At 56.2% G+C, this 15,624-nt stretch overlaps 2 protein-coding genes across 3 annotated transcripts in view; both read right to left on the reverse strand.

Moving 5' to 3' along the window:
• Positions 1 to 12: 12 nt before the first annotated feature.
• Positions 13 to 2,443, reverse strand: ASPDH (aspartate dehydrogenase domain containing). 2 transcript variants are annotated; one of them, XM_081217608.1, is made up of 7 exons: positions 2,337 to 2,443; positions 1,852 to 1,996; positions 1,500 to 1,584; positions 1,258 to 1,407; positions 731 to 885; positions 184 to 330; positions 13 to 95 (listed from the first exon to the last, which is right to left on the reverse strand). In XM_081217608.1, exons 1-7 carry the CDS (start codon positions 2,389 to 2,391, stop codon positions 59 to 61), a joined length of 774 nt encoding a protein of 257 aa, XP_081073734.1. In that variant the 5' UTR covers positions 2,392 to 2,443; the 3' UTR covers positions 13 to 58. The 2 variants fall into 2 exon arrangements, with proteins under 2 accessions (XP_081073734.1, XP_081073733.1); XM_081217607.1 differs by lacking the exon at positions 13 to 95 and adding an exon at positions 955 to 1,175 and having other exon boundaries at positions 162 to 330.
• A 3,376-nt stretch (positions 2,444 to 5,819) lies between these two features.
• Positions 5,820 to 15,624, reverse strand: part of LRRC4B (leucine rich repeat containing 4B) — a gene marked incomplete at its 3' end in the record, with an annotated part of 39,168 nt that continues 29,363 nt past the window's right edge. The window contains exon 3 of the mRNA XM_081216825.1: positions 5,820 to 7,652. Within this exon, the coding sequence (XP_081072951.1) occupies positions 5,820 to 7,652 (1,833 nt within the window). The remainder of the gene's footprint in view (positions 7,653 to 15,624) is intronic.

The raw sequence follows: 15,624 nt of genomic DNA on the forward strand, positions 1-15,624 counted from the left end.
TCGAAGGATTCTGGGAAATGTAGTGAATAGGCTCTCGCGATAGCTTCCAGGGGTGTTGCTACTCTGTATGCCCGCTCCCTGCGATGACATCATGCCTAGGGTGAAGACAAAGCGTGACGTCACAGAAGGGAAACAAGTGATCAGTCAGCAGACTACGCAGGGAGAAGAGCCTCCAATATTTACTGAGACAGGAGGGAGGTCTGGGGATACTGAGGCAGCAGCGGGACGGTGGCGGTGGGAGGTAAATAATGAGATGAGGATGTCCTCTTGGGAAGGAGGAGGCTTCTTAGCAGAGATGGATCCCCGGCTTGGAGGGCAGGTGGCAGCAGCCTGCGGAGGAGATACGGGGAATGAAAGGCTGAGACAGAGAGAGAAGGAGTGACAGACACCTGGAAGAAGGGACAGACCAAGGTGGAGACCTAGAGGGAGGGACTGAGACCCAGAGAGAGGGACCAAATTCCAGAGATAGAGGGACAGAGACAGAGACTCACATGCTAGAGTCCCAGAGAGAGGGGGACACAGAGGCTCGGAGAGCGGAGACTTGGACAGAGACAGGGATCTATAAAGATTCAGCGTCGTGGAGTAGAAGGTTAAGGAGACTCAGGGATAAAGATCAATCGATAGAGACAGAATCAGAACGGCAGACTCAGAGAGCCTGAGACCCAAGCTCTGCAGAGCACAAGAGCCCAGGGCTTGGGGAGAGGAGCGCCGGGGAGGGGTGTGGCTGCACCCAGGAGGCTGCGCCAGAAGGTGGTGATGGTGGCAGAGCCGGTGAGAGCGCCTGGCTCGCTGGGGTTCTCTCTGCGGGTGTGCACAGCAAAGCTTCGGCCTCTGGGGCCCGGGGGTCCGCTCAGCTCCACATCCACCACATGCACGTCCTTGAGGCTGGGGCAAGCAAGGTGGTCAGTCCGGCTGGCCCGGCCCCAGCCCAGACCCCCGCTCAGCTTCGCTCACCTGAAATCGGCCACAAGCACCCCGATCACACGGTCGAAGCCCAGGCTGGGGGCGGCCAGGGCAGCGGCAGCCATGGTGTTGGAGTTTCGGGGGGCAAGGGGGCAGAGCCCGCGGACAGGGCCTTCATACAGCACAGTGCGAGGCCCAGGGCTGTGCGCCGTAGCCAGGGGTCCCTCAAGCCGGAAGCCATCAGGGTGTGTGGCCATGGTGACACGGAGGCTCTGGAAGTGAGAGCCAGAGTCGGGGGGACTGGGGGTCTCTGTTGGCCCCCTCCGGTTCCCAGGGAGCCCAGCAGGCCCTCACCTGGAGGCCCCCGGCTTCGTCCAATCTGGCGATGTCCTCAGTGCCCCAGAGGGCCCCCCGGGCCACGAACACAGTGTGGCCCCAGCGATGCGAGGCCTCCAGGAGCTGCCGCTCTGTGGCCTGGTCAGCCAGGGCTGAGGGGGATCCCACCTGGGGCAGATGAAGGTAGGGAGGGGCTGAGGTCAGGAGATGGATCCCACTTTAGGGCGGGGTGATGCCAAGGCGGAAGACACAGAGCTCACCAGGAGATTGGCATAGCGCAGGATTTCTGCCCCAGATTCGTGGATTATTTTGGGATGGGCCACTTCCACCACAAGGTCAGGGTGCCTGGGAGAGGGGAGAGAGGCAGCGAGGGCCTTGAAGAGGTATTAGGACCCCCCCCCCCCCCCCCCCCCGATTCCCTGAGTCTGTGGAGGCCTGTCACTCTTCACCCTGGCCTGGGAAGGGAAATAGGACAGAGGCTTGTCCTATTTCACATTTGGGCGAACCAAGGTCCAGAGAGGGTAAGGGAATCACGTGAGAGCACACAGCACCTAAGGGGGGCCAGAACAGGAGCTTCAGAGAGTCCCACTCTGCCACGGCGAGGTCACTGACCTCTCCCCGAGGGCAGCAAGGTCCTGGAGCTGAAGGGTAGCGGGCACACTCCCTGCCATTCGTCCTGCGTCACGGTTCCAGACAAAAACAAGTTCTAGGCCCAGCTCTGGTCCCTGAGTCAGCAAGTGGGAGACCAGGGACTGTCCTGGGGAGAGGGAAAGAGACTCAGAGAGAGGGGCACAGAGACCCAGAGAGAGGGGCACAGAGGCCCGGAGAGGGAATGACAGAGGTGAGGGAGGGAGTACATTGACCCAGAGTGGGGGGACACAAAAACTTAGGTGGGGGGCAGAGACTCGGAAAGGGGAGGACGGAGATCCTGAGGGGGCTGGAGCCCCGCGGTGAGGAGTGGAAGACACTTGTGCAGACAGAGGCAGCCAGGCCACAGATAAAGACACAGAAGAAAAGTACGTTTGTGGAAGACACAGGGGCTTTTGAGGCTCTAGAAAGGGGCCTGGGGAGGAAGCCCCAGACAGTCAAGGACTCACCGAGGCGGCCGTAGCCCACTATCCCCACCTTCCTCGGGACCGTGTTGAGAGCCATGCCCTTGGATTTGGTGGCCTGCGGTCTGAGCTCTGCAGCTGCTTGCTGCCTCCCATCCCCCCACCTCACCCCACACACGAGGTTTGGACAGCAGCTGAACTTTGGACATTTGACCCTTGAGCCTCTCTGGAACCCTCCCCCTCCCCCGCTGTGGCCCAGAGGTGGGGGTGTGGGGGGCGCCACCTGGGGGCAGGATGAGAATCCTGGGAGGCAGTGGGTGAGATGTTTTGGGGTTCCAGGGCCCTGTGTGGCGCCCCCCCACCATGTATGCAGCCCATTCCTTCTCTGCATCACATCCTTTTCCTGCTGATGTGGAAAATTTCCTCTGCAGTCCCCTGCCCCCCTTTCTGGCCGGCCAGGTTGTCATGGAAACTGCATCCTGCTTGGGTTGGGGTAGAGAGGGTTGGGAGCAAGAGAGAGGAGATGGTGATGGGGACTCTGGGCTCTGTCCCCTTGCTCCTGTGTTTCCAATCCCCACCCTGTGGCCGCTCCCCCCACCCCCCCATGCCTTGGCACCCGTGTTTCATCAGCATTCCTCCTCCAGTGTTTTCCTCCCTTGGTTCTGTCTCCATCTCAGATCTCTCTCACTCCCGTCGCTGTCTCTCCACCTTTTCCCGCATCTCCATCCCTCCAGCTGCCGCCCCTGCCTCCTCTGGGCTGGCTGCCATTCTGTCTCCAGCCAGGCCCTCATCTCCCCCAAGGTCCGAGGGAGGCCTGGCCTGGTCATGCCCCTCTCCCCACAAGACTGCAGGAGCTGGAGTTGGGCTCATCCTAGCCTCAGTGGCCCCCAACCCCACCAGCTCCCATGGAGGGGTCCCTTCCCCCCTCCAGCCTGACCATCCTTCTGTTCACCTTGACTTCTCACCTTTTATCCTCCCCTCCCCCCGCCACGATGCCACCAGCCACCCCTCTTTGGCCCCCTTATATTCTCACTCCCATGCCCATCCCTCCGCTCTCCCCACCTCCCATGGCCAAGGAGAAGCCTGCGAGGCCTGTGGAGGCGCCGAGTGCCCCCCCAAATGAGCCCCAGCCACGGTGCCTCGCGGGTGCCTGGCATCGGAAATGGCGGAGACTGCGGCAGTGTCGGCTCCCTGCCCCCCACCACCACCTGGTACCCGCTGCAGTGTTACCATGGCAACCAGGATCTGGGGTCCTGAAAGAGGACGACAGAGAGAAAGAGAGCATGAAAGCGGGAGCGAGGGGGAGCCAGGCGTCGCACTAGAGGAGAGTCCCAAGCAGACAGGCCAGACAGATAGGGCCAGGGACCCCAGACACGTCTCAGCAGAGGCAGCTGCCACGGGTGATAAGGGAAGAATTTGCTTTAAGAGCTCCAGGTGGGGGCGGTGGGGGGAGATAAGATGCTGTGGGGCAGAAACAGGCAGGGAGGAGGCGCAGGGCCAGGCGCATGGACCCGGTCCAGGCCCTCTCAGAGGACACAGGGCCCCGGTGGGGTCGTGGGGGCTTCCTGCCCGCTCCACCTTCAGTCGTGGACTCCACGGGGCCTGGCCGTCCTGCGCATGCGCCAGGCCTGCCCTGTACGCGGGCCAGTCTGGGCCGAGGGGAAAATGGGGCTGAGGCGAGAGCTGCTCCCGGGGGCCCAGCCCTGTGTGTCCACAGCTATGTCTGCCCAGAGCAGTGCCTCATCCTGCTTCCACTGGCCTCTGTCTAGACAGCACGAAACGGCGGCCCTGGGGCGGGAGCCTGGCCCTCTGGAGGCGGCAACGCTGGGACCTTGGCCTGCCCCAGCCTACCAACACCTGCCCAGTGGCCTGGCCGACCAATGGCATTTGCTCCCCCTCGCTGGCTTTTGTCTCTCCGAGGGCTCTGCGTGTGAGCTGCCCTCCTGAGCTGCAGGCAGCCCCCCTCCTCCACTTCCTGGGCCTGGGCTCTGCCTCCTGCTGCTGACAAGACCGAAGTGCAGCCCCTCCTGCTCCGCTGGCCCCAGCTCGAGCACGCCTCCCCTCCTCCCCCACCCAGCTCACTCCGTGCCCCCCCTTCAACGTGACCCGCTTTCTCCGCGCGGCAGTGTCTTGAATGGGACCCTCTTTGGTTTGGCTCTGAGATGCGATGAATTGCGTCCTCACCTCCACGACCTGTGGATGCGAACTTATTTGGAAATAGGGTCTTTGCAGATGACCAGGATGAGGTTGTACTGGAGAGTAGGGTGGTTCCCAATCCAATATGGCTTATAAAGAGGGGAAATTTGGACACAGAGACACACATGCACAGAGGGAAGGTGCTGTGGAGACAAGGGAGAACGCCCTGTGGAGACTGGGGTGACATTGCCACCAGTCAAGGAACATCTGAGGCGACCAGAAGCTGGAAGAGGCAGAGAAGGACCCTCCCCTACAGGTTCTAGTGGGAGCACGGCCCTGCCCACACATTGATCTTGGACTCTAGAACTGAGACACTAAATTTCTGTCGTTCTGAGCCACCCAGTCTGTGGTACCTTGTAACGGCAGCCCCAGGAGATAGGCCCCCTAGGTTTCTGCTGTGAGGTGGGAGGTTGGGGGAGAGGACCCCAGCACATGCCTCAAAAGGGGTGCAGGCAGAATAAACACAAATGCCAGGCATGCTGGGTGACCAAGCCCCTCTCTAGGGCCTCGGAGGTGAAAGGGTGGGGGCCTAAGACCACTCAGAGGTGCCGGCTCTCCCACTGACCTTCCAGATGGGGCCTGGAGTTTTCCATCTTCTCATTCTACTGCCCACCCATGTTCCCTTTCTTTTCTCTCTCCTCCATGCTTTCATAACCAAAAAAAAATTTTTTTTTACTTTTTCCGTGTTTTTTTTTTTTTTTTAAAGTAATTACAGAGCAGGTAGTCGTTGACGCAAACCTCCCTTCAGTATCAAAAGAGTCTGTGGGGCAGGAGAGGGCTGGGGGCAACGGTGGGGAGCGGGCTGAGGCCGCCCCGCCCCCGGCTAATGGGGACCAGGGGCCGGGAATGGTCTCCCCCAGGGCAGGGCCAGGGGCTCGGGAGGCTCTGACGACGTGGCTGTCTCTTCAGTTTAGAGGGCAGGGGGTGGGGGTGGGTGGGGACAGGCGTCAAACTGCAAAAAATGAATCGTAAAAGGAGGGCTGTTGGGCATGAGGGGAGAGGACACCCCTGAAATAAGCTCCTCTCTCCCCCGGAAGGCGGAGGGCCGGGAGCAGTTGGTCGGGAGAGCGAGGAGGAAAAGCGGAGGGTTCCGGCCACTCCCGTCCTGCGTCCCCTCCCGCGGCCGGGGAGGGGGGCGAGGCCGGAACCCCGGGGGGTCCATTCCCGGAGCCCCGCACTGTCCTCGCTGGGACGAGCTGCCCTGGGGTGCGGACGCGGGTGGGAATCCGAGCTGCCTGCCCCGACCTTCCCTGGGCGGGGCTGGGGCTGGGGGGAGGGTCCCGGTCCGGCCCCGCCCCGGGGGGGCCCCCCCTGCCCGGCAGGCCGGAGGCTTCAGATCTGCGTCTCTTGCACGTTCTCCTTGGAGCCACTCTTGAAGAGCAGAGGTTCGTGGATGGAGTTGAGGCCGGGCGGACCCTTGCCCCCGCAGCCCCCGCCACCGGGGTTGCTGCTGTAGTGCGCCTTGAAGGCGGCCGCCACGTAGTGGTGGTGGTTGATGTGGTCGCGCTCCAGGGCGGGCAGGGCCAGGTGGCTGTCCCCGCCCACGCCGCCCCCGCCGGCCACAGCGGCGGCGGCGGCCACGGACACGGCGGAGGCGGCGGGCAGCTCGTCCTCCACGTTGATGATCTCCACTGTGCGCGTGGGCCCGTGGTGCTTGTGGAGCTGGTGCTGCTTGCGCAGCTTGTAGAAGGCCACGAGCATCACGGCGGCCATGAACGTGATGGCCACGAAGCAGCCGATGATGATCTTGGTGGTCTTCATGACGTCGTCCAGGTCCTTGAGGGCGTTCTCCGTCACGTCCGTTATGGGCACCGTGAACGCCTTCTCCGTGGGGCGCGAGGAGCGCGGGGCGGGCGCCGTGGTGGACGACGAGGCCGGGCCGGCCGCCTCCCCCGGCCGGCCCCCGCCCCAGACGCCGTCCGTCGTGGGCCCCGGCGGCTCCTTCTCGGTACCCCGCGGCTGCAGGGCCTCCTCTCCGGGCTGCGTTTCCAGGGTCTCCACCGTCACCGTGGTGAAGTAGGTGTAGCCGCCGCTGCCCCCGCCGCCGCCCCCGCCCCCGAGGCCGCCCCCGGCGCCTCCAGCCGCCACGGGGTCCACGGCCGAGACATTGAGCGTGGCCGAGGCGGTGGTGTTGCCGGCCGAGTTCGTCACCATGCAGGTGTACTGGCCCGTGTCCTGCACGGTGACGTTGGTGAAGTTGAGCGTGCCGTCGTGCAGGACGGAGATGCGCACGCGGTAGGAGCCGTGGGTCATGAGGGTGCCGTTGGGCGTCAGCCAGTTGACGGAGGTCATGGACGTGCCCGTGCGGCACTTGAGCTCGGCGGCCATGCCCTCGGTAACGTTGAGGTCCGTGGGCGGCTCCACGATGACGGGCGCGTAGCAGGTGAAGTGCGACTGGTCCAGCTCGCCGATGTAGCGCCCCTTGAGGCCGGCGGGCGCGTGGCAGCGCGCGCAGCACGTCGTGTTGCTGGGCACCGTCTCCTTGAGCCACCAGCTCAGCCAGAGCACGTCGCAGTTGCAGTGCCAGGGGTTGTGGTTCAGGTGGACGCGCTCGAGGCGGTGCAGGGGCGTGAAGAGGTCGTGGGGCAGCGACATCAGGTTGTTGTGGGACAGGTTGAGCTCCTCCAGCGACTTGAGGTCGTCGAAGGCGTTGCGCTCTATGGTGGCCACCTGGGCGTGCATCAGCCACAGCTTGCGCAGGCTGGTCAGGCCCTGGAAGGAGCCCGGGCGGATCAGGTCCAGCCGGTTGCCTGACAGCTCCAGCTCCTCCAGGCGCACCAGGGCCGTCAGGTTGGGGATGTCCTTGAGGTTGCACATGCCCAGGTTGAGGTAGCGCAGGTTCACCAGGCCCTCGAAGGCTGCCTCGGAGATGTACTCCAGCCGCTTGAGCTCGCCCAGGTCGAGGCGGCGCAGCGAGGGCACGCGGTTGAAGGCGTACGACGGGATGCTCTCGATGGGGTTGTTCCGCAGCCAGAGCTCCCGCAGCTTGGACAGGTACTCGAAGGCCTGCGTGGGCACCGTCGTCAGCCGGTTGTCGAACAGCTCCAGGGTGTTGAGGCTGGGCAGCCCATTGAAGGCGCCCACCTCGATCTTGCGCACCAGGTTCTTACTCAGCTGCAGGATCTCCAGGTGCCGCAGGTGCTTGAATGTGTCTGTCCGGATCACCTGGGGTCGGGAAGGGGCGACACCATCAGTGATACTGATACTAATGGCGTCGACCACAGAGGGTTTTTTTTTTTTTTTTTTGGTGTATGATTCTTTTATTTCTTGACAAACACACACACATAAATGGATTAAAAAGTAATGTTCATCTAGAAAAATTTACCCCAAAAATGCAAAACAGGTTTCAATGAGCTTAGATTTCCTGTACGGTAGAAGTAATGCATTGTCCGCTTACATGCCCATCCATTTTTCTAACCCAAGCTAAGGGCTGGAAAAAGAAACCTGGAACAGTCCCAAGTGAACACAGAGGGTTTTAAAAAAAATTTATTTTATTAAAGTATAGTTTATTTATTTATTTATCTATTTTTTGGCCGCGCCCTGTGGCTAGCGGGATCTTAGTTCCCCAACCAGGAATCGAACCCGTGTCCCCTGCGGTGGAAGCGCGGACTCCTAACCACTGGACCGCCAGGGGAGTCCCTAAAGTATAGTTGATTTAATGTTAATTTCTAATGTAAAGCAAAGTGATTCAGTTATACATATATGAAAATATATGTACATATTCATATATGAAAAAGAATATATATACACATTCTTTTTCATATTCTTTTCCATGATGGTTGATCACAGGATATTGAATATAGTTCTCTGTGCTATACGGTAAGACCTTGTTGTTTATCCATTCTATATATACTACTTTGCATCTGCTAATACCAAACTCCCACTCCAACCCTCCCCCCTCCCCCCTCGCCCTTGGCAACCACGCGTCTGTTCTCTATGTCTGTCTGGATCACAGAGTTTTGAGTGCTGGTGAGGGTGCTGAGCCTCCCCGTCTCTCCACCTTTGCTGTAAGACCATGAGCTCACTGTGGAAAGCAGTTTGATGGTTTCTTATAAAGTTAAACAGAGAGTTAGTTACACAGGACCCGGCCATTGTACTCCTGAGTATTTCCCCGAGAGAAATGACAGCAGATATCCACCCGGAGGCCTGTGACGGGCGCTTGCAGCATCTGTGCTCATTACAGACTAAGCCGGAGTGTCCGGCAGCAGGTGAAGGACCCACGCTCTATGTCTGTAGGATGGAACACTACGGCTCAGCAATGACAGGGAATGAACTTTCCACACAATGACTTGGATGGATCTCACGGGCGTCGGTCAGGTTGAGCAAAAGCAGCCAGATGCAAAGGAGCACGTGCCGTAGGACCCTGTCCATTCCACAAGCGTGTGTGTGTGTGTGTGTGTGTGTGTGTGTGTGTGTTGGGGCAGGGGGAGGACAGTCTGGGAAGGGGCACGAGAGAACTTTCCGGGCTGATAGAAATGTCCCTAGTTGGGGTGGTGCCTACAAGGGTGAATGTAACTGTCAAAACTCCCCAAACTGGGGACTTCCCTGGTGGTCCAGTGGTTAAGAATCCACCTTCCAATGCAGGGGATGTGGATTCGACCCCTGGTAGGGGAAATAAGATCCCACATGCCGTGGGGAAGATAAGCCCATGCGCCAACTAAGTCCGCGGCGCATTACAACTAGAGAGAAGCCCGCGTGCCGCGACGAAGAGCCCGCATGACGCAACTAAGACCTGACAGGGCCAAATAAATAAATATTAAAAAGAAAACGAAACTCCCCCAACTGTACCCATAACATGAGAGGCATTTTATTCTATGTAAATTACACCGCAATCAAAAAGATTAAAAATAGGGAACTCCCTGGCAGTCCAGTAGTTAGGACTCTGCGCTCTCCCTGTGGAGGACCTGGGTTCGATCCCTGGTTGGGGAACTAAAATCCCACAAGCCATGTGGCATGGCCAAAAAAAAAGAGATTAAAAATAGTTATGCCAGCAGCTAACATGCATCGGGCACTTCTTGGGTGCCAGACGCTGTTCAAAGTGCTTTAGAGCCAACAACTCAATCCTCCAAACTGTCCTGTGAGATAGGTACTTATTCAATACACACAACTCTGAAATCCACAGAGCTCTGAAAACCACATTTCTCATAACTTTGGCACCAAACCTGATCAGAACTCATGTGAAGCTGTTTAAAGCTTTTATTGATCCCACTCATGTGACTATTCAAATATTCCACTCTAGAAACATACCCAGATTTGATAAGGGGTGTAAGATCCACTGGGGGTGCTGTAAAAATCTATGCTGTATATTAATACCTTTCTAATATCAGATGCCCAAACTCAACTAGCCTCAAGTGTTTCACATGAGGGACTAAGAATTATCTCCATCTAAGCGGGAGGAGATGGAGGCACAGAGAGGTGCAGTGACTTGCCCAGGGATGCACAGGTAGGGGCTGGCAGATCTGGGATTGGACCGAGCTTGTCTGGCTGCAGAGTCACGGCTCTTAATCCCTGAACTTGGCTGCCACCTCTCAGGGCTGAGGCTGATGCACCACAGAAGGGGCAGTGTTGGGCTGGGCATGGAAGGCAGAATCTTACCAGATTCTTCCCACTGATCACTGAGCCAGGTTCACTGAGGCACAGAAGACCATGCAGCCATCAGATAGCGTTTCTGAAGCCTAGTTAACGCCATGGAAACACTTGCATTATAATATTAAGGGGATAATGGTGAACTCTAGGTAGCATACTGTGTGCTTGTCACTTTGTAGAACTAAAAAAAGCAGCTGAGGAATTAGGTATCTGCGTATATGCACCAAGAAAAGACTGCAAGGAAATGCCCTAATCACTTCTTAGTGGTGAACTCCAGCTGATGAGGATTATGGGCAATTTTAACTCAAGTTATTTTTTTCTTTAATGAACAAAAATTATTATTTTTTTTTTGGCTGTGCTGCACGGCATGTGGGATCCTAGTTCCCCGACCAGGGGTCGAACCCGTGCCCCTGAAGTGGAAGTGCAGAGTTTTAACCACTGGACCGCCATGGAAGTCCCCAAAATTATTTTTAAGTAGAAAAACACTGTATAAACTTAAAGACAAGACTCTACCTGGGAGGCACCCAGCATAAGGAAAATAATATTCCTGGTACAGTTATCATCATAAGACAATAACAGCCACCATTTCTGCCAGCACGATCCAACAGAAATATGACACCAGCTACCTGTTTAATTTTAAATTTCCTAGAGGCTACATTAAAAAAAAACCAAGACAGATGAAACCAATTTTAATAATTGATTAGCCCAATAGGTCCAAAATATTATGATTTCAACATGTAACCAAGAGGGAAACTTACAAATGAGATATTTTACTCTCTTTTCCCACTAAGTCTTCAGGGGTCCGATGTGTGTTTCACAGTCCACGCCCTCGGCAGCAGGTCCTGCATTTCCCCTCGATAACAGTATATTGTGAGCGTTTTCCCGTATCATGAGTATGCTTCTAAAACCTGACTTCCCTGGCCACCTAGAATCCCTCCCCGGGGCTACGCCTCCTTTCTGATGTTGAGATGGAATTGACAAGGTCAGTGTTTTATTTTCCTTAACATGCTTCCGCCCCCTCTCATTTCTGGCAGCGAACACGGCTAATCTTTAGAACTGGAGGAGGATCACGAGGGCTGGTCTGGGGTCTCTGCAGCCTGCCGGCGGTGTGGCCGATGCGGCCGTGTCTGTGTGCGGTGAGAAGGGGGGGGCCGGAGAGTCTTGGCCTGACAGCCCTCGGGCCCTGGAGCCCCAGCTCGGCTGCGTGGGCCGCTGGAGCCTTGGTTTCCTCCTCTGAGGGACCCCGGGAAGAGCCCAGCCCCTCGCCTCCCACCGTGTTCTCTTGCTGCCTGCCCATCCCGTGAGGTTCTAAACAACAGCACAGCGAAAAGCTTTCCTGATCAAACTGTCGGGCCCCTTTGCTTTGCTCGACTCTTGAGTTTCCCAAATACAATAACCCGAGAACCCTTCTCACAGGCTGCCTTTTTTTTTTTTTTTTTTGGCGGTACGCGGGCCTCTCACCGCTGTGGCCTCTTCCATTGTGGGGCACAGGCTCCGGACGCGCAGGCTCAGCGGCCATGGCTCACGGGCCCAGCCACTCCGCGGCATGTGGGATCTTCCCGGACCGGGGCACGAACCTGTGTCCCCTGCATCGGCAGGCGGACTCTCAACCACTGCGCCACCAGGGAAGCCCTCAGGCTGCCTTTTATCACTGCCCCGGGGAACGCTGGCAAAGCACCAAGCAGGCCTCTAGTTGCTGTTTCTATTAATAACAGTAGTAATAATAATAATAGTGGTAATAATAATAATAAGAGGATCCAGGCATTACTAATCGCTAGGGAGAGAATGAAGTCTGAAGGTCAGACTTGAGGGTTTGGACGGACAAATTGAGAACAAAGGGATTGCTGGCCCAGGTGTTGGAGTCGCCCCCTTGCCTGGTTTGAGTCACATGTAGTTCCGGGGGCTCCCAGTTCCCAGCAAACCCATCTGCATGCCCCACCCTGCCCCCACTCCTCCTGGGGTCCCTGTTCTCAGCGCGGCCCCTCCAGCCTGCCTTCCCAATGGAAAGCGGGCCTGCAGCCTAGAGCCCCCTGCATCGTCCACAGCCTCCCCTTGTTAGGGTTGGTCAGCCAGCATGCCTGCTGGTTCTAATCCTTTTGAATGTTTCATCTTCTTCTCTGTCCCCACGGTCCAGCTCAGGCCTCAAACTGCCTGGCCTCCAGTCTCTCCCCTCAAGTTCATCTCCAGGGCCTTGCCACACCCAGAGCTGGCCCTGCCTCTGCTTTCCTCTAGAGCCCTCTGTGGCTCCCCAGTGCCCTCCAAGGAAATTCAGCCTGCCTTGGAAGCCCCGCTTGGCCTGGCCTGTAGGCTCCCCTCACTTGCAGCCCTCACTCTGGCGACACTTCAGCCAGTATCAGCTCCTTGGAGCTATCTCACAGGCACTCCCCCTTGGCATACACTCTTCCCTCTGCTCAGAATTCCCTTCCCTTTTCATCCACCTCGAAAACCCCTGCTCACTCCCTTGGACCCAGCCCAAACGTCTCACACTCATCCATCCATCGCTTATTTATTGAATGGGGATAAAGGAGTTCTGAAGGGGCAAATGGAGGAGGACCATCCTCTGTGGAAGGGCGTTGTAATGTCAGCCCTGCAGAGCTGTTTCGAGGATGCGAGGTAATCGGTGAGATTCGCTCACCACAAGGCTTGGCACGCGCAGGTGGCATCTGGGCTGCAGTGATGAGTGCCAGGCTCTGGGCTGGGTGTCCCCATCCGTCAGCTCAGCTTGTCCCCACCAGCCCTGCAGGGCAGGTGTGGTTAGCTCACTTTTACAGAAGAAACCACTCAGTGAGGTTACTCGACGAGGGGTTTGAACCTGGGCGGCACACAGGCCAGCGTCGTGCCCCGTTTCAGAGATCAGGAGCCGAGGCTCAGTGAGCTCAGGCGACTCAGCAGGGCTGCTCACCCTCCCCGGGGGGAGTGGGAAGACTGCAGCTGGGAGTCCAGCCCAGGTCTCCCTGATCCTCTGGACAAAGCAACTGAAACGACACCATGTCCATAAGGTGCGTCCTGGCAGAGCCCGAGGCTGCGGCTGCTCCACGTGCTTTGTCCCAGTTGCGATGAGAAGGGTGTGTGTGAAGGGAGATGCAGGGGCACTCCCAAAGCGGGTGGGGTCCCCCCGCCAGTCACTTGAATGATGCACTTGGGAATAAGCAGGACGGGGGTGTTGCTGAGAAGGGAAGTCTGGTTTTATTGAGGATGTGCTGTAGGACTGCTTAAAATAGTGAGTCCCTTTATTTTTAACAGGATTCCAGTCTTTTCTCCCTCCTCCTCTCTGCAGGGTGACTGGGGAGTAGCCTAGTGGGCCGGGGGGTGGTGGTGGAGTCAGGGCTGGGTCTGAATCTCGGCTTTGCTGTTGACCAGCTGTGTGAACTTGGCTGAGTGTCCTGACGTCTCTGAGCCCACTTTCCTCGCAGGTCCTGCAGGGTTATTGTGAGGCTTGGACAAGATAGTGAATGCTTGGGACACGGCAAGCAGGCAAATAATACGTATTTTTAAGTTGTTGATGCAGCTGATAATGATCATTAACATTTGTCCTGCCTCTGGGCTTCCAGTTTCTTCCCCAGCCTCTTTCCTCTACATCAGCTGTCAGAATTGTCTAAGATGCAGTTCAGACCCTGCCAAATCCCTGCTCACAGCCCTCCCATGGCTCCTTGTGACCCTCAGCCTGGTGTCAGAGGCTCTGCAGGGCCTGGCCCCCTGGCCTCCCCTCTGCTCCAGCCACAGGGAGATGTATGGGCTTCTATACGCTCACCATGCTCTGCTCAGCCTCTCTGCCTTTGCACCGGCTGTGCCCTCTGCCTGGAATGCCATCTTCCTCCTAGTTCTCTGGGATGTTCCAATTGCTTTCTGCCAGGAGGCTCTCTTTGGCTTCCTGTTCACTGACTCATCACAGGCATTCTCATATATTTATTTATTTATTTTTGGCTGCATCGGGTCTTTGATATGCGGGCTTTTCTCTAGTTGTGGCGAGCGGGTGCTACAGTGCAGGCTCAGTAGTTGTGGCGCACGAGCTTAGTTGCTCCGCAGCATGTGGGATCTTCCCAGACCAGAGCTCGAACCCATGTCTCCTGCATTGGCAGGTGGATTCTTAACCACTGCGCCACCAGGGAAGCCCCACAGGCATTCTCTTATCAGACCCTTATCACACTCGTTCAGTGCATCTGTCTCCTTGTCTAGGCTGTGAGTCTTCATGAGTAGAGACTCCATCTGAATCATTTCTGCATTCCCTGCACTCAGGTCAAGGCCTAGTTTATGGTGGACTTCAGAATGGACAAGGCTCATATTTGGAGAGTACCCACTGTGTGAGTCAATGTGCCTGCATGGCTTTTGGCCTGGGTGACTGCACCCAAAATGTTGAAATCCTCAGTGACAGAACTTGGAGCTGAAAGAGCACCAGTGTTCTGTTTTTGGTTCTGTTTCCAACTTATTCTTCTTTTGGCCTTAAAGTCCATGTGTCTGATATTATTAAAGACACACCAGCTTTCTTTAGGTTAGTGTTTGCCATCATTTTTGCTTTCATCCTTTCTGTCTTAGGTGTGTCTCTTGGATTTTGTTTTTAATTCAGTCTGAAAATCTCTGTCTTTTGACAGGAAGTTTAGTTTGTTTACATTTATTGTAATTACTAATCTATTTGGAATTATTCTTCCTATGTTTTTTCATGCTTTCTATTTGTCCTGATTTTTTTTTGCAGGCTATTCATTCCCCTTTCCTATGACCTTTTGCAAAGATCGAGTTTCTTATTCCATTTCCCCCATTTACTATCTTAGGATTTATGTATTTTCTCTTCTTTTAGTGGTTAGCCTTAAGATTTAACATGCATACCTAAAGACCAAAGCCAATCAACTCCTCCCCTCTTCTTCCAAACAATACAAGGCTGATCCCATCTCTGACTCTGACAAAGTGCTATCCAGGGCAGGTTTCTAATAAGGCAAAAGGGGGGGATCCAGTATTTGTTAAGTGCCTAGTATTCATTGGACCTTGTGCTAAACACTCTGAGGTCACGATCTCCTTTAATCCTTGTGGAAATCCTGTCACATGGAGATTATCAACCACACGTCCCTGCCTTCCTTCTTCATATTTGATGGTTTACAGCCGAGGGAATGGAGGTTCACTGAGGTAAAGTCATTTGCCCTCAGTCTCACAGCTGCGAAGTAGCAGAACTAGGACTCAAAGTCGGCTTCTCCTGGATCTAAACACCAGGTGTCCACCACGCCCACCCACCTAAGCCAAGAGGGTTGGGCTGTGGGTGGGTTTTGATGTGTTTTTTGAGCTGCAGAGCCTGTTCATTATTCAAACATTACCCATGTGGCGATTTGCACATTTGACAGATATTCTTTGAGTGCCTGCTGTGTGTCAAGCATCATGCCGGTTCTGGGGATCCAGCATGGACAAGACAGCCATAGCCAAATTCCCAGAGCCTGACCCTGAGAGGGGAAGAGAAACACTAAACATATTATTATGCAAGTGATCATTTAAGTGGTAATGGTATAAAGGGATCTGGATCTCAGGAGCTGCCCTGGTTGCAGGGGGAGAGGCAGGCCTGTGGCCCCTT

This window comes from Mesoplodon bidens (assembly GCF_964165515.1).
Source record: "Mesoplodon bidens genome assembly, chromosome: 18".
In the NCBI taxonomy this organism is placed as follows: Eukaryota; Metazoa; Chordata; class Mammalia; order Artiodactyla; family Ziphiidae; genus Mesoplodon; species Mesoplodon bidens.

Bases quoted from the DNA above. Each gene is read 5' to 3' on its own strand.
- ASPDH (XM_081217607.1), bottom strand. From the start codon at position 2,391: ATGGCTCTCAACACGGTCCCGAGGAAGGTGGGGATAGTGGGCTACGGC. The intron at 1,585-1,851 runs GTCAGTGACCTC...CCCCTCTCCCAG, and splicing joins CTTGCTGCCCTCGGGGAGAG to GCACCCTGACCTTGTGGTGG. The intron at 886-954 runs GTGAGCGAAGCT...TGCTTGCCCCAG, and splicing joins GTGCTTGTGGCCGATTTCAG to CCTCAAGGACGTGCATGTGG.